The following is a 21,966-nucleotide window of genomic DNA, read 5'->3' as shown; positions in this document are numbered from 1 at the left end:
CAACTGTGAGATCATGACCTGAGCTGAAACCAAGAGTCGGACACTTAACCAATTGAGCAACCCATGGGCCCCTGGGGAGAGAGAATCTTGAGCAGGCTCCACACCCAGCATGGAGGCCCATGTGATCTCACTACTGTGAGATGACCTGAGCTGAAATCAAGAGTCAGATGCCCAAGAAACTGAGCCACCCAAGCACCCCTATTTTTTTGTTTTGTTTTGTTCTTTCTTTCTTTCTTTCTTTCTTTCTTTCTTTCTTTCTTTCTTTTTTTAATTTTAGAGAGCATGCGAGCAGGAGAGAGGGACAGAGGAAGAGAGAGAGAGAATCTTAAGCAGGCTCCATTCTCAGTGCAGAGCTGAATGTGGAGCTTGATCCCATGAACCTGGGATCATAGCCTGAACCAAAATCAAGAGTTGGATATTCAACTGAAAGAGCCAGTTGCCCCTATTTTCTTTTTTTTTCTTTCTTAAAATATCTATCTCTCTTTCTATTTATGATTTATTTATTTTTGAAAGAAAAGAGAGAGAGTGCACAGGGGAGGAGCAGACAGAGAGGGAGAGAGAGAATCCCAAGCAGGCCCCACACTATCAGCATGGAGCCTGATATGGGACTTGAACTCATTAACTGAGATCATGACCTGAGCCAAAATCAAGAGTCAGATTCTTAACCAACTGAGCCACTCAGATGCCTGTATTTTGTTCTTTTAAACATATTTGGAAATGAACTTTTATACATTTAACTATGGATGCAGTTTTTTTTCTTTTTTAAATTTTAAATTTTTAGAAAAATGTTTATTTTTGAGAGTGAGAGACAGAGCATGAGTGGGGGAGGGGCAGAGAGAGAGGGAGACACAGAATCTGAAGCAGGCTCAGGCTCTGAGTTATCAGCACTGAGCCCAACATGGGGCTTAAACCCACAAACCACAAGACCATGACCTGAGCCAAAGTCTAACCGATTGAGCCACCCAGATGCCCCATATTTTTTATTTATTTAAATTCAAGTTAGTTAACATACAGTGCAGTATTGGTTTCACGAGTAAAATCCATTAACTCATCACTTACATACAATACCCAGTGCTCATCCCAGCTAGTGCCCTCCTTAATCCCCATCACCCATTTAGCCTATCCTCCCACCCACCTCCCCTGTAGCAACCCCCAGTTTGTTCTCTGTATTTAAGAGTCTCTTATGTGGCACAAAAACAGACACTCAGATCAATGAAACAGAACAGAGAACCCATAAATGGACCCACAAACGTATGGCCAACTCGTCTTTGACAAAGCAGGAAAGAATATCCAATGGAATAAAGACAGTCTCTTCAGCAAGTGGTGCTGGGAAAACTGGACAGCAACATGCAGAAAAATGAACCTGGACCACTTTCTTACACCATACACAAAAATAAACTCAAAATGGATGAAAGACCTAAACAAAAGACAGGAAGCCATCCAAATCCCCGAGGGGAAAGCAGGCAAAAACCTCTTTGACCTTGGCCACAGCAACTTCTTACTCAACACGTCTCTGGAGGCAAGGGAAACAAAAACAAAAATGAACTGTTGGGACCTCATCAAAAATAAAAAACCTGCACAGTGAAGGAAACAATCACCAAAACTAAAAGGCAACTGATAGGATGGGAGATTTTTGCAAATCACCTATCAGATAAAGGGTTAGTATCCAAAATCTATAAAGAACTTATCAAACTCAACACCCAAAAAACAAATAGTCCAGTGAAGAAATGGGCAAAAGACACGAATAGACACTTCTCCAAAGAAGACATCCGGATGGCCAACAGGCACATGAAAAAGTGCTCAACATCACTCATCATCAGGGAAATACAAATCAAAACCACACTGAGATACCACCTTACACCTGCCAGAATGGCTAACATTAACAACTAAGGCAACAACAGATATTGGCAAGGATGTGGAGAAATAGGATCTCTCTTGCATTGCTGGTGGGAATGCAAGCTGGTGCAGCCACTCTGGAAAACAGTGTGGAGGTTCCTCAATAAATTAAAAATAGAACTACCCTACAACCCAGCAATTGCACTACTAGGCATTTATCCAAGGGATACAGGTATGCTGTTTCGAAGAGACACATGCATGCCAATGTTTATAGCAGCACGATCAACAATAGCCAAAGTATGGAAAGAGCCGAAATGTCCATCGGTGGATGAATGGATAAAGAAAATGTGGTATATATATACAATGGAGTATTACTCGGCAATCAAAAAGAGTGAAATCTTGCCATTTGCAGCTATGTGGATGAAACCAGAGGGTATTATGCTAAGCAAAATTAATAAGAGAAAGACAAATATGACCTCACTCATATGAGAACTTTAAGATACAAAACAGATGAACATAAGGGAAGGGAAGCAAAAATAATATAAAGGAGGGGGACAAAACATAAGAGACTCTTAAAGATGGAGAACAAATGGAGGGTTACTGGAGGGGTTGTGGGAGGGGTGATGGGCTAAATGGGTAAGGGGCATTAAGGAATCTACTCCTGAAATCATTGTTACACACTATGCTAACTAATTTGGATGTAAATTAAAAAAATAAAATTATTTAAAAAAAGAATCTCTTATGGTTTGCCTCTGTCTCTGTTTTTATTTTTCCTTCCCTTTTCCTATGTTCATCTGTTGTATTTTTTCAATTCTACATATGAGACTGAAATCTCTTTTATTCTTTTTTTTTTTTTATGTTTTATTTTATATTTGAGAGACAGAAAGAGAGAGAGAGAGCATGAGCAGGGAAGGGGCATAGAGAGGAAGACACAGAATTCAAAGCAGGCTCCAGGCTCCAAGCTATCAGCACAGAGCCCAATGCGGGGCTCGAACTCACAAGCAGTGAGATGATGACCTGAGCCAAAGTCGGGCGCTTAACTGACTGAGCCACCCAGGCACCCCAAAATCTCTTTTGTTCTTGACTAGACTCTGCTGCAACTCATGGAACTCAATGCCATATACCTCTTTTAGTTTAAAACAACTTTGCATCCAGTTGGCCTTATTTTAGGCAAGAATAAGCTTTTGGAAAATATTTCAAATTTTTCAGGGATGATCCTTATATAATGGAATACCAGGTACCTACTTCCCGAATGGCTGTTTGCTTCTGCCATATCGCCATCGTATCGGGTCATCCTCTTCAAAATATTTCTTGATATTTTGTAAGCATGTAATTCTATTTGAATATTTATTATGATCTATGACATGGTGCCCAGGGAAAAGTCCCAGAAGGTCATTTAATTCCTTTCTGACTACATATCATTCCATTTACTAAACGGACTTTCATCAGCATGAGATTTTCGTAATGGGAAAAGCTCTCACCAAGAAAACAGCTTCTGTAGAACCTAAGCTTATTCATTTACTACTTAAGAATTTAGGAATTCTTGGGGCACCTTGGTGGCTGACTCAGTTAAGTGTCCGACTTTAGCCCAGGTCATGATCTCACGGTTCATCAGTTTGAGCCCTGTGTCGGGGCAGGAGCCTGGAGTCTGCTTTGGATTCTGTGTCTCCCTCTCTTTCTGCCCCTCCCCTGCTCTCACTCTCTCTCTTTCTCAAAAATAAACATTAAAAAAAAGAGGAATTTAGGAATTCTTCTGTTTACACAGGTTACTTTACCATTTGTACACTAACTGCAGATCTGGGTTCATAGCATGGTTTTTTAAAATTAATGTATTTAAATTCACATTAGATAACATACAATGTAGTATTGGTTTCAGGAGTGGAACTGATTCATCACTTACATATGACACCCAGTGCTCCTCCCAACAAGTGCCCTTCTTAATCCCCATCACCCACTTAGCCCATTTCCCCACCCACCTCCCCTCTAGCAACCCTCAGTTTGTTCTCTGTATTTAAGAGTCTTTGACAGCTTGCCTGCCTCTCTGCTTTGATCTTATTTTTACTTCCCTTCCCATATGTTCATCTGTTGTGTTTCTTAAATTTCACATACAAGTAAAATCACATAATATTTGTCTTTCTGACTGACTTATTTCACATAGCATACTCTAGCTCCATCCACATTGTTGCAAATGGGAAGATTTCATTCTTTTTGATCACTGAGTAGTATGAGCCATCGTATATGTATACCACATCTTCTTTATCCATTCATTATTTGATGGACATGATGTGCTCTTTCCATACTTTGGCTATTGTCAGTAGCGCTGCTATATAAACATTGGGGTGCATGTGCCCCTTTGAATCAGCATTTTTGAATCCTTTGGATAAATAACTAGTAATACAGTTGCTGGGTCGTAGGGTAGTTCTATTTTTAATTTTTTGAGGAACCTCCATACTGTTTTCCACAGTGGCTGCACCAGTTTGCAGTTCCAACGGCAGTGCAAAAGTGTTCTCCTTTCTCTGCATCCTCACCAGCATCTGTTGTTTCTTGAGTGGTTAATTTTAACCATTCTGACATATGTGAGGTGGTATCTCATTGTGGTTTTGATTTGTATTTCCCTGATGATGAGTGATGTTGAGCATCTTCTATGTGTCTGTTAGCCATCTGGATGTCTTTGGAGAAGTGTCTATTCGTGTCTTCTGCCCAATTCTTCACTGGATTGTTTGGTTTTTGGGTGTTGATTTTGAGAAGTTCTTTATAGATTTTGGATACTAACCCTTTATGTGATAGGTCGTTTGGAAATATCTTCTCCCATTCCATCGGTTGCCTTCTTGTTTTGTTATTTTCTTTGCTGTGCAGAAGCTTTTCATCTTGATGAGGCCTCAATATTTCATTTATGCTTTTGTTTGCCTTGTCTCCAGAGACATGTCTAGTAAGAAGTTGTTGTGACCGAGGGGTGCCTGGGTGGCTTAGTTGGTTAAGCATCTGACTTGGCTCAGGTCATGATCTCGTGGTCCATGAGTTCGAGCCCCATGTCAGACTGTGCTGACAACTCAGAGCCTGGAGCCTACTTCAGATTCTGTGACTCCCTCTCTGTCTGCCCCTTCCCCACTCACACTCTGTCTCTCGTTCTCAAAAATAAATAAACATTAAAAACAAAAAACAAAACAAAAAAAATGAAGTTGCTGTGGCTGAGGTCAAAGAGGTTGTTGCCTGTGTTCTCCTATAGGATTTTGATGGTTTCCAGTCTCACATTTAGGGTTTCATCCATTTTGAATTTATTTTTGTGTGTGGTTTAAGAAAATGGTCCAGTTTTATTCTTCTGCATGTTGCTGTCTGGTTTTCCCAGCACCATTTGCTGAAGAGACTCTCTTTTTTCCATTGGGCAGTCTTTCCTGCTTTGTCGAAGATTATGTGGCCAGACATTTGTGCATCCATTTATGGGCTCTCTGTTCTGTTCCACTGATCCGTGTGTCTATTTTTGTGCCAGTACCATACTGTCTTGAGGATTATAGCTTTGTAATACAGCTTAAAGTCAGGAATTGTGATCCCTCCAGCTTTGCTTTGTTTTTTCAACATTACTTTGGCTTTTAGGGTCTTTGTAGTTTTATACAAATTTTAGGATTGTTTGTTCTAGCTCTGTAAAGAATTCTAGATAGGGATTGCATTGAATATGTAGATTGCATTCGGTAGTATAGACATTTTAACAGTATTTTCTAATCCATGAGCATGGATTGTTTTTCCATTTTGTTGTGTATTCTTCAGTTTCTTTCGTAAGCTTTCTATAGTTTTCGGCCTACAGATTTTTACCTCCTTAGTTAGGTTTATTCCTAGGTATATTAAGGTTTTTGTTGCTCTTGTAAATGGGATAGATTCCTTGATTTCTCTTTCTGCTGCTTAATTTTTGGTGTATAGAAATGCAACCAATTTCTGTACGTTGAATTTATATCCCGCAACTTTGCTGAATTCATGTATTGATTGTAGCCATTTTTTGGTGGAGTCTTTGGGTTTTCTATGTAGAGTGTCATGTCATCTGTGAAGAGTTAAACTTCAATTAAAAAAAATTGACTTCTTTTTACCAATATGCATGCCATTTATTTTTTTCTTGTCTGATTGTGAGTCTAGGACTTCCTTCCAGTACTATGTTGAACAACAGTGGTAAAAGTGATCATCCCTGTCATGTTCTTGACCTTAGGTGAAATGCTCTCACTTTTTCCCCATTGAGGATGATATTAGCTGTGAGCCTTTCATATATGGCTTTTATGATGTTGAGGTATGTTCCTTCCTTCTCCCCTGCTTTCTCAAGGGTTTTTATCAGGAAAGGATATTGTATTTTGTCAAATGCTTTTTCTGCACCTATTAAAAGGATCATATACTCCTTACTCTTTCTCTTAATAATGTGGCATATCACATTGATTGATTTGAGAATATTGAACCAGCCCTGCACCTCAGGAATAAATCCCACTTGATCATGGTGAATAATTCTTTTTTTTTTTTAATATGAAATTTATTGTCAAATTGGTTTCCATACAACACCCAGTACTCATCCCAATAGGTGCCCTCCTCAATGCCCATCACCCACTTTCCCCTCCCTCCCACCTCCCATCAACCCTTAGTTTATTCTAAGTTTTTAAGAGTCTCTCCTGGTTTGCCTCCTTCCCTGTCTGTAACTTTTTTTTTTCCTTCCCCTCCCTCATGGTCTTCTGTTAAGTTTCTCAGGATCCACATAAGAGTGAAAACATAGGTATCTGTCTTTCTCTCTATGACTTATTTCACTTAGCATAACACTATCCAGTTCCATCCATGTTGCTACAAAAGGCCATATTTCATTCTTTCTCATTGCCAAGTAGTATTCCATTGTATATATAAACCACAACTTCTTTATCCATTCATCAGTTGATGGACATTTAGGCTCTTTCCATAATTTGGCTATTGTTGAAAGTGCTGCTATAAACACTGGGGTACAGGTGCCCCTATGCATCAGCACTGCTGTATCCCTTGGGTAAATTCCTAGCAGTGCTATTGCTGGGTCATAGGGTAGATATATTTTTAATTTTTTGAGGAACCTCCACACTGTTTTCCAGAGTGCCTCCACCAGTTTGCATTCCCACCAACAGTGCCAGAGGGTTCCTGTTTCTCCACATCCTCTCCAGCATCTTTAGTCTCCTGATTTATTCATTTTAGCCACTCTGACTGGCGTGAGGTGGTATCTCAGTGTGGTTTTGATTTGTATTTCCTTGATGAGGAGTGACTTTGAGCATCTTTTCATGTGCCTGTTGGCCATCTGGATGTCTTCTTTAGAGAAGTGTCTATTCATGTCTTCTGCCCATTTCTTCACTGGATTATTTGTTTTTCGGGTGTGGAGTTTAGGGAGTTCTTTATAGATTTTGGATACTAGCCCTTTGTCCAATATGTAATTTGCAAGTATCTTTTCCCATTCTGTCGGTTGCCTTTTAGTTTTATTGATTGTTTCCTTTGCAGTATAGAAGCTTTTTATCTCCATGAGGTCCCAATAGTTCATTTTTGTTTTTAATTCCCTTGCCTTTGGAGATGTGTCGAGTAAGAAATTGCTGTGGCTGAGGTCAGAGAGGTTTTTTCCTGCTTTCTCCTCTAGGGTTTTGATGGTTTCCTGTCTCATATTCACGTCCTTTATCCATTTTGAGTTTATTTTTGTGAATGGTGTAAGAAAGTGGTCTAGTTTCATTCTTCTGCATGTTGCTGTCCAGTTCTCCCAGCACCATTTGTTAGAGACTGTCTTTTTTTCCATTGGATATTCTTTCCTGCTTTGTCAAAGATGAGTTGGCCATACTTTTGTGGGTCCAGTTCTAGAGTCTTTATTCTATTCCATTGGTCTATGTGTCTGTTTTTGTGCCAATACCATGCTGTCTTGATGATTACAGCTTTGTAGTAGAGGCTAAAGTCTGGGATTGTGATGCCTCCCGCTTTGGTTTTCTTCTTCAATATTACTTTGGCTATTTGGCATCTTTTGTGGTTCCATACAAATTTTAGGATTGCTTGTTGTAGCTTCGAGAAGAATGCTGGTGTAATTTTGATTGGGATTGCGTTGAGTGTGTAGATTGCTTTGGGTAGTATTGACATTTTAACAATATTTATTCTTCCAATCCATGAGCATGGAATGTTTTTGCATTTGTTTGTATCTTCTTCAATTTCCTTCATAAGCTTTCTATAGTTTTCAGCATACAGATCTTTTACATCTTTGGTTAGGCTTATTCCTAGGTATTTAATGATTCTTGGTGCAATTGTGAATGGATCAGTTCTTTATTTGTCTTTCTGTTGCTTCATTATTAGTATATAAGAATGCAACTGATTTCTTTAAATTAATTTTGTATCCTGTGAATTTGCTGAATTAGTGTATCAGTTCTAGCAGACTTTTAGTGTAGTCTATTGGGGTTTCCATGTATAATATCATGTCATCTGCAAAAAGTGAAAGCTGGACTTCATCTTTGCCAATTTTGATGCCTTTGATTTCCTTTTGTTGTCTGATTGCTGATGCTAGAACTTCCAGCACTATGTTAAACAACAGTGGTGAGAGTGGACATCCCTGTCGTGTTCCTGATCTCAGGGGGGAAGTTCTCAGTTTTTCCCCATTGAGGATGATATTAGCTGTGGGATTTTCATAAATGGCTTTTATGATGTTTAAGTATTTTCCTTCTATCCCAACTTTCTCGAGGGTTTTTATTAAGAAAGGATGCTGAATTTTGTCAAATGCTTTTTCTGCATTGATTGACAGGATCATATGGTTCTTTTCTTTTCTTTTATTAATGTGATGTTTCACATTGATTTGCGACTATTGAACCAGCCCTGCAGCCCAGGAATGAATCCCACTTGATCATGGTGAATAATTCTTTTTATATGCTGTTGAGTTCGATTTGCTAGTGTCTTTTGCAACCATATTCATCAGGGATATTGGCCTGTAGTTCTCTTTTTTTGCTGGGTCTCTGTCTGGTTTGGGAAACAAAGTAATGCTGGCTTCATAGAATGAGTCTGGAAGTTTTCCTTCCCTTTCTATTTTTTGGAACAGCTTGAGAAGGATAAGTATTAGCTCTGTTTTAAATGTCTGGTAGAATTCCCCAGAGAAGCCATCTGGTCTTGGACTCTTATTTGTTGGGAGGTTTTTGATAACTGATTCAGTTTCTTCGCTGGTTATGGGTCTGTTCAAATTTTCTATTTCTTCCTGTTTGAGATTTGGAAGAGTGTGGGTGCTTAGGAATTTGTCCATTTCTTCCAGGTTGTCCAGTTTGTTGGCATATAATTTTTCATAGTATTCCCTGATAATTGCTTGCATTTCTGAGGGATTGGTTGTAATAATTCCATTTTCATTCATGATTTTATCTATTTGGGTCCTCTCCCTTTTCTTTTTGAGAAGCCTGGCTAGAGGTTTATCAATTTTATTTTTTCAAAAACCAATTCTTGATTTCATTCATCTGCTCTACTGTTTTTTTTTAGATTCTATATTGTTTATTTCTGCTCTGATCTTTATTATTTCTCTTCTTCTGCTGGGTTTGGGGTGTCTTTGCTGTTCTGCTTCTAGTTCCTTTAGGTGTGCTGTTAGATTTTGTATTTGGGATTTTTCTTGTTTCTTCAGATAGGCCTGGATTGCAATGTATTTTCCTCTCAGGACTGCCTTCGCTGCATCCCAAAGCGTTTGGATTGTTGTATTTTCATTTTCATTTGTTTCCATATATTTTTTAATTTTTTCTCTAATTGCCTGGTTGACCCAGGCATACTATGGGAGGTTGACCCTCCATGCTTTTGGAGGTTTTCCAGACTTTTTCCTGTGGTTGATTTCAAGTTTCATAGCATTGTGGTCTGAAAGTGTGCATGGTATGATCTCAATTCCTTTATACTTATGAAGGGCTGTCTTGTGACCCAGTATGTGATCTATCTTGGAGAATGTTCCATGTGCACTCGAGAAGAAAGTATATTCTGTTGCTTTGGGATGCAGAGTTCTAAATATATCTGTCAAGTCCATCTGATCCAATGTATCATTCAGGGTCCTTGTTTCTTTATTGATCCTGTGTCTAGATGATCTATCCATTTTTGTAAGTGGATTATTAAAGTCCCCTGCAATTACCACATTCTCATCAATAAGGTTGTTTATGTTTGTGATTAATTGTTTTATATATTTGGGGGCTCCGGTATTTGGCTCATAGACATTTATATTTGTTAGCTCTTCCTGATGGATAGACCCTGTGAATATTATATAATGCCCTTCTTCATCTCTTGTTACAGCCTTTAATTTAAAGTCTAGTTTGCCTGATATACGTATGGCTACTCCAGCTTTCTTTTGACTTCCAGTAGCATGATAGATTGTTCTCCACCCCTCACTTTCAGTCTGAAGGTGTCCTCAGGTCTAAAATGAGTCTCTTGTAGATAGCAAATAGATGGGTCTTGTTTTTTTATCCATTCTTATACCCTGTGTCTTTTGGTTGGAGCATTTAGTCCATTTACATTCAGTGTTATTTGAAAGATAATGGGTTTAGGGTCATTGTGATATCTGTAGGTTTCATGCTTGTAGTGATGTCTCTGGTACTTGTGGTCCTTGCAACGTTTCAGTCACATAGTGCCCCTTAGGATCTCTTGTAGGGCTGGTTTAGTGGTGACAAATTCCTTCAGTTTTTGTTTGGGAAGACCTTTATCTCTCCTTCTATTCTGAATGACAGACTTGCTGGATAAAGGATTCTTGGCTGCATATTTTTTTCTGTTGATCATATTGAAGATTTCCTGCCATTCCTTTCTGGCTTGCTAAATATCAGTAGATAGGTCTGCCACTAGGCTTATGGGTCTCCCTTTATAAGTTAGAGCCTGTTTATCCCTAGCTGCTTTAAGAATTGTCTCTTTATCCTTGTATTTTGCCAGTGTCACTATGATATGTCATGCAGAAGATCGATTCAAGTTATGTCTGAAGGGAGTTCTCTGTGCCTCTTGGATTTCAATGCCTGTTTCCTTCCCCAGATCAAGGAAGTTATCATCTATGATTTGTTCAAGTACACCTTCAGCTTCTTTCTCTGTCTCTTCTTCTGGAATTCCTATGATACGGATATTGTTCCGTTTGATTGCATCACTTAGTTCTCTAAATCTCCCCTCATACTCCTGGATTGTTTAATCTTTGTCTCAGCTTCCTCTTTTTCCGTAATTTTATCTTCTAATTCACCTATTCTCTCTTCTGCCTCTTCAATCCATGATATGGCCGCCTCCATTTTATTTTGTGCCTAATTTATAGCATTTTAAAATTCTTCATGATTATTTTTTAGTCCCTTGATCTCTGTAGCAATACATTCTCTGCTGTCCTCTGTGCTTTTTTCAAGCTCAGTGATTAATTTTATGACTATTATTCTAAATTCTTGTTCCATTTTATTGTTTAAATCGGTTTTGATCAATTCGTTAGGTATTGCTACTTCCTGGAGTTTCTTTTGAGGAGAATTCTTTCGTTTCATCATTTTGGCTAGTCCCTGCGGTGGCTCCAAACTGCAGGGCACTTCCCCTTTGCTCTCCAGAGAAACTCGTGTTGGTGGGCGGGGCTGCAGTCAGACCCGATGTGTGCCCCTAGCCCACTGCTGGGGCCACAGTTGGACTGGTGTCTACCTTATCTTCCCCTTTCCCAGGGGCAGGACTCACTGTGGAGTGCTGTGGCCCCTGTCTGGGCTGTTTGCATACTGCCAGGCACAATTGCGGTGCTGCTTTGATGGGATCTGGCCAAGGGTGTATTAGTGGGGTGGGTCCGCAAGGTGCACAGGGGCAGGAGGGCCAGGCTTAGCTAGCTTTGCCATAGGTGGTCCCCTGCGGGAAGGGCCCTGCAGCACCGGGAGGGAGGCAGGACCATTGGGGGGATGGATCCACAGAAGCACAGTGATGGGTGTTTGCACAGTGCCAGCAAGTTCGGTGAGGGAAACTGGTTCCCTTTGGAATTTCGGCTGGGGGATGGGAGAGGGAAATTATGCTTGCCAGCACCTTTGTTCCCCTGTGGAGCTCTGTCCTTCTGGGGCTCAACAACTCTCCTTCCCAGCATCCTCTCACCCTCCTCGCTCTCCGAGAGCAGAGCTGTTGAGTTCTAACATTCCAGATGTTAAGTCCTGCTTGCTGTCAGAACTCACACAGTCCGGCGCCTCCACTTTTGCAAGCCAGACTTCGGAGGCTCTGCCTTGCCTGGTGGGCTGACCCTCCACCACCCGGCTCCCTCCTGTCAGTCCGTGTAGCATGCACTGCCTCTCTGCACTTCCTACTCTCTTCTGTGTGCCTCTTGTCTACGCTTGGCTCCAGAGAGTCCATTGTGCTAGTCTTCTGGTGGTTTTCTGGATTATTTAGGCTGATGTGGGTGGAATCTAAGTGATCAGCAGGACTAGGTGAGCCAAGCGTCCTCCTACATCGCCATCTTTGGCTATTTGGTGAATAATTCATTTAAGGTACTCTTTGGTTTGATTTGCTAGTATCTTTTTGAGAATTTTTGGATCCGTGTTCATCAGGGATTTTGGCCTGTAATTCTCCTTTTTAGCAGGGTCTTTGGTTTTGGAACCATGGTAATACTGGCCTTATAGTAGAGTTTGAAAGCTTTCCTTCCATTTCTTTTTTTTTTTTTTTTTTTTTTTTTTGGAACAGTTTGAGAAGAATAGGTATTAACTCTTCTTTAAGTGTCTGGTAGAATTCCCCTGGGAAGCCATCTGGCCCAGGACTCTTATTTGTTGGGAGATTTTTGACGACAGATTCAATTTCTTTGCTAGTTATGGGGCTGTCAAATTTTCTATTTCTTCCTCTTAAGATTTGGTAGTGTGTGAGTGTTCAGGAATTGTCCATTTCTTTCATATTGTTCACTTTGTTGGTGTATAATTTTTCATAGTATTCTCTTATAATTTTTTGTATTTCTGTGGTGTTGGTTGTGATCTCTCCTCTTTAATTCATGATTTTATCTATTTTGGGTCCTCTCTTCTTTTTGTTAAGTCTGGCTGGGGGTTTATCAATTTTGTTTATTCTTTCAAAAAAACACCACCTTTTAGTTTCTTTGATCTGTTCTGTTTTTTGTTTGTTTGTTTCTAAATCATTTAGTTCTCTCTGAGTTTTATTATTTCCTTTCCACTGCTTTGGGCTTTATTTGCTTCTCCTTTCCTAGCTCCTTTAGGTGTAAGGTTAGGTTGTGTATTTGGGACCTTTCTTGCTTCTTAAGATGGCCACAATTGCAATGTATTTTCCTCTTAGGACTGCCTTTGCTATATCCCAAAATGTTTGCACTGTATGTCTTCATTTTCATTTGCTTCCGTGTATTTTATTCTTTAATTTCCTGGTTAACCCATTCATTCTTTACTGGGATGTTCTTTAACCTTCATGTATTTGAGGGCTTTCCAAATTTTTTCTTTTGGGTGATTTCAAGTTTCATAGTGTTGTAATCTGAAAACATGCATGATCTTTTTTGTACTTGTTCAGGGCTGGTTTGTGACCCAGTATGTGATCTGTTCTGGAGAATGTTCCATGTGCACTCAAGAAGAATGTGTATTATGGTGCTTTTTAGGGTGAAATGTTCTGAATATATCTGTTAAGTCCATCTGGTCCAATGTGTCATTCAAAGCCATTGTTTCCTTGCTGATTTTCTCCTAACTTCATCTGTCCATTGCTGTGAGTGGAGTATTAAAGTCTGCTCCTATAATGGTATTATTATCGATGAGTTTGTTTATGTTTGTGATTAATTGATGCACATATTTGGGTGCTTCCATGTTAGCATAAATATTTACAATTGTTAGATATTGTTGATGGATAACCCCATTAATTATGGTATAATTCCCTTCTTCATCTCTTGTAACAGTCTTTGTTTTAAAATCTAGTTTGTCTGGTATAAGTATTGCTACTCTGGCTTTCTTTTGACTTCCATTAGCATTATAGATGGCTCTCCATCCCCTCACTTTCACCCTGCATGTGTCCTTAGGTGTAAAATGGGTCTCTTGTAGACAGCACATAGATAGATCTTGTTTTTTTATCCATTCTGCTACCTTGTGTCTTTTCATTGGAGCATTTAGTCCATTTACTTTCAGAGTGATTATTGAAAGATATGAATTTATTATTATTATCTCTATTATCTGTAGATTTGGTGTTTCTGATGGTGTTCTCTGGTCTTTTGTAGTCTTTGCTGCTTTCCACTCACAGGGTCACCCTGAGGATCTCTTGTAGGGCTGGTTTAGTGGTCATTAACTCCTTTAATTTTCATTTGTCTTGGAAAGTCTTTATGTCTCTTTCTGTTCTGAATGACAGACTTGCTGTATAAAGGATTCTTGGCTGCATGTTTTTCCTATTTAGCACATTGAATATTTCCTGCCACTCCCTTCTGGCCTGCTAAGTTTCAGTGGACAGGTCTGCTACTAACCTTATGTGTCTACTCTTGTAGGTTAAGGACCTTTTCTCCCTAGCTGCTTTCAGAATTCTCCCTTTATCTTTGTATTTTGCAAGTTTCACTATCATATGTCATGGTTTTGAGCTGTTTTTGTTGATTTTGAAGGGAGTTCTCTGTGCCTCTTGGACTTGGATGCCTGTTTCCTTTTCCCAGGTTAGAGAAGTTCTCATCTATAACTTGTTCAAATAAACTTTCTGCCCCTTTTTCTCACTCTTCTTCTTCTGGGACCCCTATGATATGGATATTGCTTCATTTCATGGAATCAGTTAGTTCTCTATGCCTCCCATTATGATCTAGTAATTTCCTTTCCCTCTTTTTTCAGTTTCATGATTTTCCATAATTTTAACATCTATTTCATCTATTCTCTCCTCTGTTTCTTCCGTCTTGCTTCACTGTATCTAGCCCATTTTGCATCTCATTTATAGCCTTTTTCAATTCATGCTGACTAGTTTTTAGGTCTTTGATCTTTGCAGCAAGGGTTTCTCTGGGGTCTTCTGTGCTTTTTCAAGGCCAGCTAGTAGTTTTAGGAATGTTGATCTAAATTCTTGTTGATCTAAATTCTCAGATATATTGCCTATATCTATTTTAAGCAAGCCCCTGGCTATGATTTCTTCTTGACCTTTCTTTTGGGGAGAATTCCTCTGTCTTGCAATTTTGACTAAGTTTCTGTCAGTGTTTTGCATGTTCTAAAAGCTTGTTATGTTTCCTGCACCTGAGAGTACCACTATATTAAAAAGGGGTGATACACTGTCCAGGGCCTGGCACTCCTGGCAGTGTTTCTGGTGTATGCTGTGTGCATTCTGCTGTTGCATTTTGGCTTCTCTTTCCCATTGTTCAGTCCTCTACAGAGCTCCTCATTACTTTCAGTGGTGAAGCGTCTGTACCTTTAATTAGGTGTGCTTTGCTTTCTTTGTTGAAGTAACCCTGAAAAAAAAGGAAAAGGGAGAAAACCCTGATGCCCTGTAATGGGAACCATTGTTTTTAGTAATTGTTAGTAGAGTTAAATAGCAAAAATTCGACTGAGTACATTTACCGTATGTTTTCACTCATATGTGGATCTTGAGAAACTTAACAGAAGACCATGGGAGAGGGGAAGGGGAAAAAAAAGTTACAGAGAGGGAGGGAGATAAACCATAAGAGACTGTTAAATACTGAGAACAAACTGAGGGTTGATGGGGAGTGGGGGAGAGGGGAAAGTTGTTGATGGGCATTGAGGATAGCACTTGTTGGGATGAGCACTGGGTGTTGTATGGAAACTAGTTAGACAATCAATTATATTTTTAAAAAAACCAAATTGGCTTTATTCCATGAATCATGAATTGGGCAGTATCCCAATTAGCAAGGGAAAGGAACTCCACCAAGCTGTGGGAAAGGGAAGGTTTTTTTTTTTTTTAAATTGTTTATTTAGTTTTGAGAGAATGAGTGGGGAAGGGGCAGAGAGAGCGGGGGACAGAGTGTCTGAAGAGGGTCTGCACTGACAGCAGAAAGACCGGTGTGGGACTGGAACTCATGAACCATGAGACATGACCTGAGCTGAAGTAGGATGCTCAATCAACTGAGCCACCCAAATGCCCCAAAAAGGGAAGTGTTTAAAGACAGGAGTTGGAAAAAAATTATTGGCAAAGAATGCATTTTTCAGGCAAGGTTACTTTCCTGAGGGGAAAGGAAGGGATTTACTGAGTGCATTATTTCACCAGTGCTGACCAAGTATTCAGTGTCAATTGGTTAAAGGTTACATTGCAGGGGGTGGGGGGGTGGTAACATTACATTACATTAACATTACATTAACAATGTAAAGGTTACATTGCAGGGGGGGAGGGATAGGGTGGTTGGGTGGTGAAACTGAAGTTAGGTTGGATATTAAGTCTTGGTTTACTGATGTGGGGTTTAGTGCAAGTGACTCCGTTTTGGGTCTACTATCTCCTTTTTAGCAATAGGAAGCGTGGTATTGATAAGCTTAATGTATAACAAGACATATTTTCAGTGTCAAATTTTAACTTTCAAATATTATTTAGAATGTCTCCATTAACCTTGTTTGTTTGTTTCTTTCTTTCTAGAAAGCACCAGTGGGGGAGGGAGAGAGAGAATCTTAAGCAGGCTCTACACCCTTGGTGGAGCCTGATGCAGGGCTCGATTTCATGACTATGAGATCATGACCTGAACTGAAATCTAGAGTTGGACTTTAACCAACTCAGCCATCCAGGTGCCCCCACATAGTTTCATTTCTGTCTTTAATTTACTCATTCATCAAACATTTCTACATGTCCTGTTTCCTCTTACCTTTTTTCAGATTGTGGCACCGTTAGAAGCTGGGTTGATCCAAAGACAGACAGATGGCTGAAAATGGCACAAAAGAAAAAATAAAATGGACAACCACCATTATTATTAGCTCATCTCTTAAGGTAAATAGACATTTGGGCCATTGATCTTTAATTTAAAAATTAAAAACCATAGAACAATATTTTAAAAGATCCTTAGCTTGATTATCAAAGTTATGTGGATCAGCAAGCACATAAACTAAATGTATTTTAAAGATAAATTATAAACTTTATTGTATCAATTTTCAACATCTTACATCTCTAAATATTTGAGGGTTGGAAATTTTTTAAAGTTCTTTTTTTTCTTTATAAGCCTGTTCTAATAGAGATGTTAAAGGATTCCAGAAACAGTAACACATATGCACATATATATTATTTAAGGTTTTTAAAGAAATAAACCACAGAAACTGATTTTTTTTAACTTAGTGGCATTAGGAGGAGGCTGTCTCCATAGTTTGGATGGGAGGGGATGGGAAGTTAAATGTCTGAAGGCACTTGGTCAGTCCATAGCTGTTTTTAACTCCTTAGTCAACAGGATTTCTCCATTGCCCTGGTATTTATCTGTGAACACTAGCTGATGTCTAGAGTGAAGGGGCAGGAGATGACTATTCCACAGTAAAGAGGAGAGAGGCAGTATAAGAGTTAAAATAAGATTTTTATCCACTCTGTCCTCTAACTGCTGCCTCAAGCTACACTTTGCCCTATTAGCTTTAGCCATCTAACTCCATAACACATACCAGTTTAGGACAGCCTTAAGTCTCACTGATTTTTTTTCATGCTTCTTTTTGTTAGGTTTCTAGAATTCATGTTTCTCTCTTAATTATATAGCTTTTTTAGACTGATTTTGAGAAAGGAAGCCAGCAATCCATGCTAATGTGTGAAGAGCAACTACTTTATAATTCATTTATTATGTTTAATCATCTTGTTTTTTTCCTATTTGTCCCACCTTTTCTGTTTCTTTTTTCTCTCCTTTCTTGTTAGTTTTTGTATTGATTGGTCAGTCTCTCTCTCTCTCTCTCTACCTCTCCCCCTCCCCCCATCACCATCTCTCTCCCTCTTTTACTAGCTTTGGAAATGATATGCCCTATTTCTACTATTTTAGTGGTTGCCCTAGAAATTTTAACATGTATACTTAGTTCCACAAAATCACAGTGAATAATTACCTTTATCCTCATCTTAAATCACAAAAGAATCTTAGAACACTCTTAGAACAAGATTCTTGTTGTTATCATATTTAGTTTAATTCTGTTTTTTAACTCCACAAAGTCTTATTTTCTAAAGTTAGCATTTGTTTAGATTTACTCATGTCTTTGCTGTTGTTTTTGCTCTCCTTTTTTTCCTTTGGCTCAGACCTCTCTTTTTAAATTACTTTCTTTTTATCTGAAGAATATAATTTAGAATTTACCTGTATGAGGATTTTCTAGAAGTAAAAAACTTACTCTCATTTTTTGTTAATATCAAAATATTTCTGTTTTCCCCTTGATTTTGAAAGATGTTTTAAAAGTCAATTTAAGTATAACTTACATACAATAAAATGCACTCATTTTAAATGTGAAGTTTGATGAGTTTTACAATCAAAATATAGAACATATGCATCACTCTAGAAAGTTCCTTTATGTCCTTTTATAGTAATTTCTTTTCCAGCCCCCTGCCTCAAGTAAACCATTGATCTGATACTTATCACTATAATTGATTTTGCCTATTGTAGAATTTCCTATAGATGGAATGACACAGTTAGTATTCTTTTGTGTCTTGCTTACATGTTGTTACATATTACAATAGTTTATTTCCTTTTATTGTTGAGTAGTAGTTTACTGTATGAGTATACCCCAGTTTATTTATCTATTCACCAGTAGATGGACATTTGGGTTGTTTCCAGTTTTGGGCCATTTTTAAGTAAGCTGCTGTAAACCTCATTATATGTCTGTCTGTTGATCTGTGTTTTCATTTCTCTAGTAAATACATAGTAATGGAATTGCTGGGTCAGATGGGTCAGATGTTTATTTTTATAAGAAACTGGAAAACTTTCTTCAGTTTTACTACAAATGAGCACTGAATCTATTTAACTGCGTGACTAATCTGTGTAACTAAAATAAAAATAATGTGGGAATTATGGTTTTATACTCTCATCAGCAATGTATGAGAATTCCATTTACTCCAAAGTGAAAGATATTTTCACTAAATTTATAGATATTTTGTTTCAGCATATTGAGGAACTCATTTCACTGGATTCTGACTTCCATTGTTATTGTTGATAAGATAGCATCAGTTTGTCACTTCCTTGAAGATTACCTTTCTTCTCTGACTGCTTTTCAGATTTTGGCATTCTGTGGTTTTAAGGTATAGATTTCTTTTTATCTTTTGAGGCTTCATGAATCTTTAAATTGTTGTTATTACCAAGTTCTTATCCATCATCTCCTTTAATATTGCCTCTGTCCTATTTCCTTGCTCCTTCCTCTCTGAACTCCCATTAGATGTTTGTTAGATCTTATCAGAATATTCTCCATGCATTTTGACTTCCCTTTCACTTCTTCTGTCTTTAGGTTGCAATCTAGGTAATTTAATCTGTCCTTTGTTCCATGTCAATATTTTTCTCTATTCCTATTGAACTCACCCATTGAGGGTTTTGTTTTGTTTTGTTTGACTTTTTTCAGCTTATGAAATACACATAGAGAAAGGTAGAAAAGGACATAAAAGTATATATGAACGATTTAATGGAGTTATTATAAAGAGAATACCATGTAGCCAATCAGGTCAATAAGTAGAACATTATTCATTTCCTTTTCTCCTCAAGACTTTTATTAATTATATCAATCAAACACCAATTATATTAGGTGTTTATAACTTATTAGTTATATCAAATGTGCATAGCACTTATACTTTTTCTATAACCATAATTCCCGCATTTATTTTCATGTTGGTTACACAGTTAAATAGATTCAGTGTGTACTTGTAGTTTTCATGTAAAAGATATGTCTTTCCACTACTGGATTTTGTTAATGATTCATGAGACAAGCATTAGACACAGCTGAAATGTTCTTTCTCTAGAGGAGCCAAAATTGTCAGACATGGCTTTCAAAAATGTCCCTCAAAGTAGAAGTCTGTTCTTTTTTCATGTGTTTTGTTGGGAGTTACACATGTTTCCCACTTTCAACAAAGGAAAGTTTGCTATTGTTTCTCATTCTCCTTTGGTTTTTGTGTACTTTTCAAAGAAAGTAGGAGATACCACCATTTTTATTCTAGTATTTTCTATATTTTTATATTTTAAATGCTGAGTCTTCATTTACCTTACACATAAATCTTTTTGTTTTTTGCTAGTTTTTGCTTTAGAAAAATTCTTTGAAATAGAATAGTTGCATTAAAGAAAGAGACATGCACCATTTGAAGACTTTTGATATGTGTTGTCAAATTACCCTACAGGATGTTTTTATACACAGTGGCATCAGCAGTATATAGGAAGCTCAACTTATCCTCACCTATGACAGTTCCACATGTTATTTAAGAAAATCTTTGCTAGTTTGGTATTTTATATTTTATATTTCTTTGATTACAAAGGAGATTAAACATTTTTTCAGACACATTTTTATCTCTTCTGTAATTTTATCTTTCCTTTTTTTCTATTGGCATAAATAATAAATTTTTATTCTTTAAAATATTAAAAAATATAAAATTGTGTTATACTATTAAGATTTTTCTTAAGGTTTTTTTTTGCCTTTCAATTTTATTTGGTATTTGTGAAATCATAAGTTGCATATTTTTATTTCTACTCTGTCTTTAGGAATTAAGGCAGCTGTTTTTATTATACAGTCAAATTTTAACAGCTTCTTCCCTGAGATTTCTTAAATTGCTCTTATAAAATTTTTATATATCAGCCTTAAATATGTGTTATACATCTATACATATGCTCATATACAGATAATCATTATATAGTTTTGAATCTGATTCTGTTGTTTTCTCTTCAGTTGATGTATATATTAAATATTGAATCATTACCACACTTTTAAATTCATTGTAGTTGGGTGATATACCTTAAACTTAATAAGGCATGTTCCTTCCATACTGTTCATATGTTTTTAGAACATATTTTTTCTTCTTGATCAGGGAATCATAAAACTATGGTGTATGCCCTGGCCTACAGCATGTTATTGCCAAGCCAATGAGTTAAGCAGGGTTTTTACATTTTTAAAGGCTTATAAAAAAGAGAGAGAAAGAGAGAAGGAAGGAAGGAGACAGGAAGGAAGGAAAAGAAGAAGGAAAGAAGGAAGGAGGGAAAGAAGATGGGAAGGAAGGAGGGACAGTGAGAGAAAGAGAGGGAGACAGGGAAGAAGAAAGGAAGAAAAGAAAAAAAATGTGACAGAGATCATATGCAGCCTCACAAGCCTATAATATTTATTATCTGGCCTTCTGCTGAAATAGTTTGCCGAACTTTATTCTAGATGAACTTCAAAATCACTTTAAGTTAAAAAAATTTTCCATTCATTACACTTTTGATTTGAATTGAACTAATTTATTAAATGAGGGAAAAATTTATTCTTCCCATCCTTTGAACACATGAGATATATCGTTTTTTTTCAAGTCTTTATTTTCTCAGATAATTAAAAAAATTTTTCTTCATATTCTGTTCCTTTTTTTTCTTTTTAATATATGAAATTTACTGTCAAATTGGTTTCCATACAACACCCAGTGCTCATCCCAAAAGGTGCCCTCCTCAATACCCATCACCCACCCTACCCTCCCTCCCACCCCCCATCAACCCTCAGTTTGTTCTCAGTTTTTAACAGTCTCTTATGCTTTGGCTCTCTCCCACTCTAACCTCTTTTTTTTTTTTTTCCTTCCCCTCCCCCATGGGTTTCTGTTACGTTTCTCAGGATCCACATAAGAGTGAAACCATATGATATCTGTCTTTCTCTGTATGGCTTATTTTACTTAGCATCACACTCTCCAGTTCCATCCACGTTGCTACAAAAGGCCATATTTCATTCTTTCTCATTGTCACGTAGTATTCCATTGTGTATATAAACCACAGTTTCTTTATGCATTCATCAGTGGATGGACATTTAGGCTCTTTCCATAATTTGGCTATTGTTGAGAGTGCTGCTATAAACATTGGGGTACAAGTGCCCCTATGCATCAGTACTCCTGTATCCCTTGGATAAATTCCTAGCAGTGCTGTTGCTGGGTCATAGGGTAGGTCTATTTTTAATTTTCTGAGGAACCTTCACACTGCTTTCCAGAGCGGCTGCACCAATTTGCATTCCCACCAACAGTGCAAGAGGGTTCCCGTTTCTCCACATCCTCTCCAGCATCTATAGTCTCCTGATTTGTTCATTTTGGCCACTCTGACTGGCGTGAGGTGATATCTGAGTGTGGTTTTGATTTGTATTTCCCTGATAAGGAGCGACGTTGAACATCTTTTCATGT

At 37.9% G+C, this 21,966-nt stretch overlaps 1 protein-coding gene across 2 annotated transcripts in view; it reads left to right on the top strand.

The window, feature by feature from the left end:
- The window catches only part of CUNH1orf146 (chromosome unknown C1orf146 homolog), a 58,505-nt gene that overhangs the window by 25,184 nt on the left and 11,355 nt on the right, over window positions 1-21,966 (top strand). For both annotated transcript variants that reach the window (XM_053892548.1, XM_053892550.1), the window contains one exon: window positions 16,518-16,629. In XM_053892548.1, coding sequence (XP_053748523.1) covers window positions 16,561-16,629 — 69 coding nt within the window. In that variant the 5' untranslated portion in view covers window positions 16,518-16,560. The remainder of the gene's footprint in view (window positions 1-16,517; window positions 16,630-21,966) is intronic.

This window comes from Panthera pardus, unplaced genomic scaffold (genome assembly GCF_024362965.1).
Source record: "Panthera pardus isolate Hobbes unplaced genomic scaffold, ASM2436296v1 HiC_scaffold_11, whole genome shotgun sequence".
Lineage (NCBI taxonomy): Eukaryota > Metazoa > Chordata > Mammalia > Carnivora > Felidae > Panthera > Panthera pardus.
Note: the sequence above shows the minus strand (reverse complement) of the source record. Positions and strands in the feature narration are given on the sequence as shown.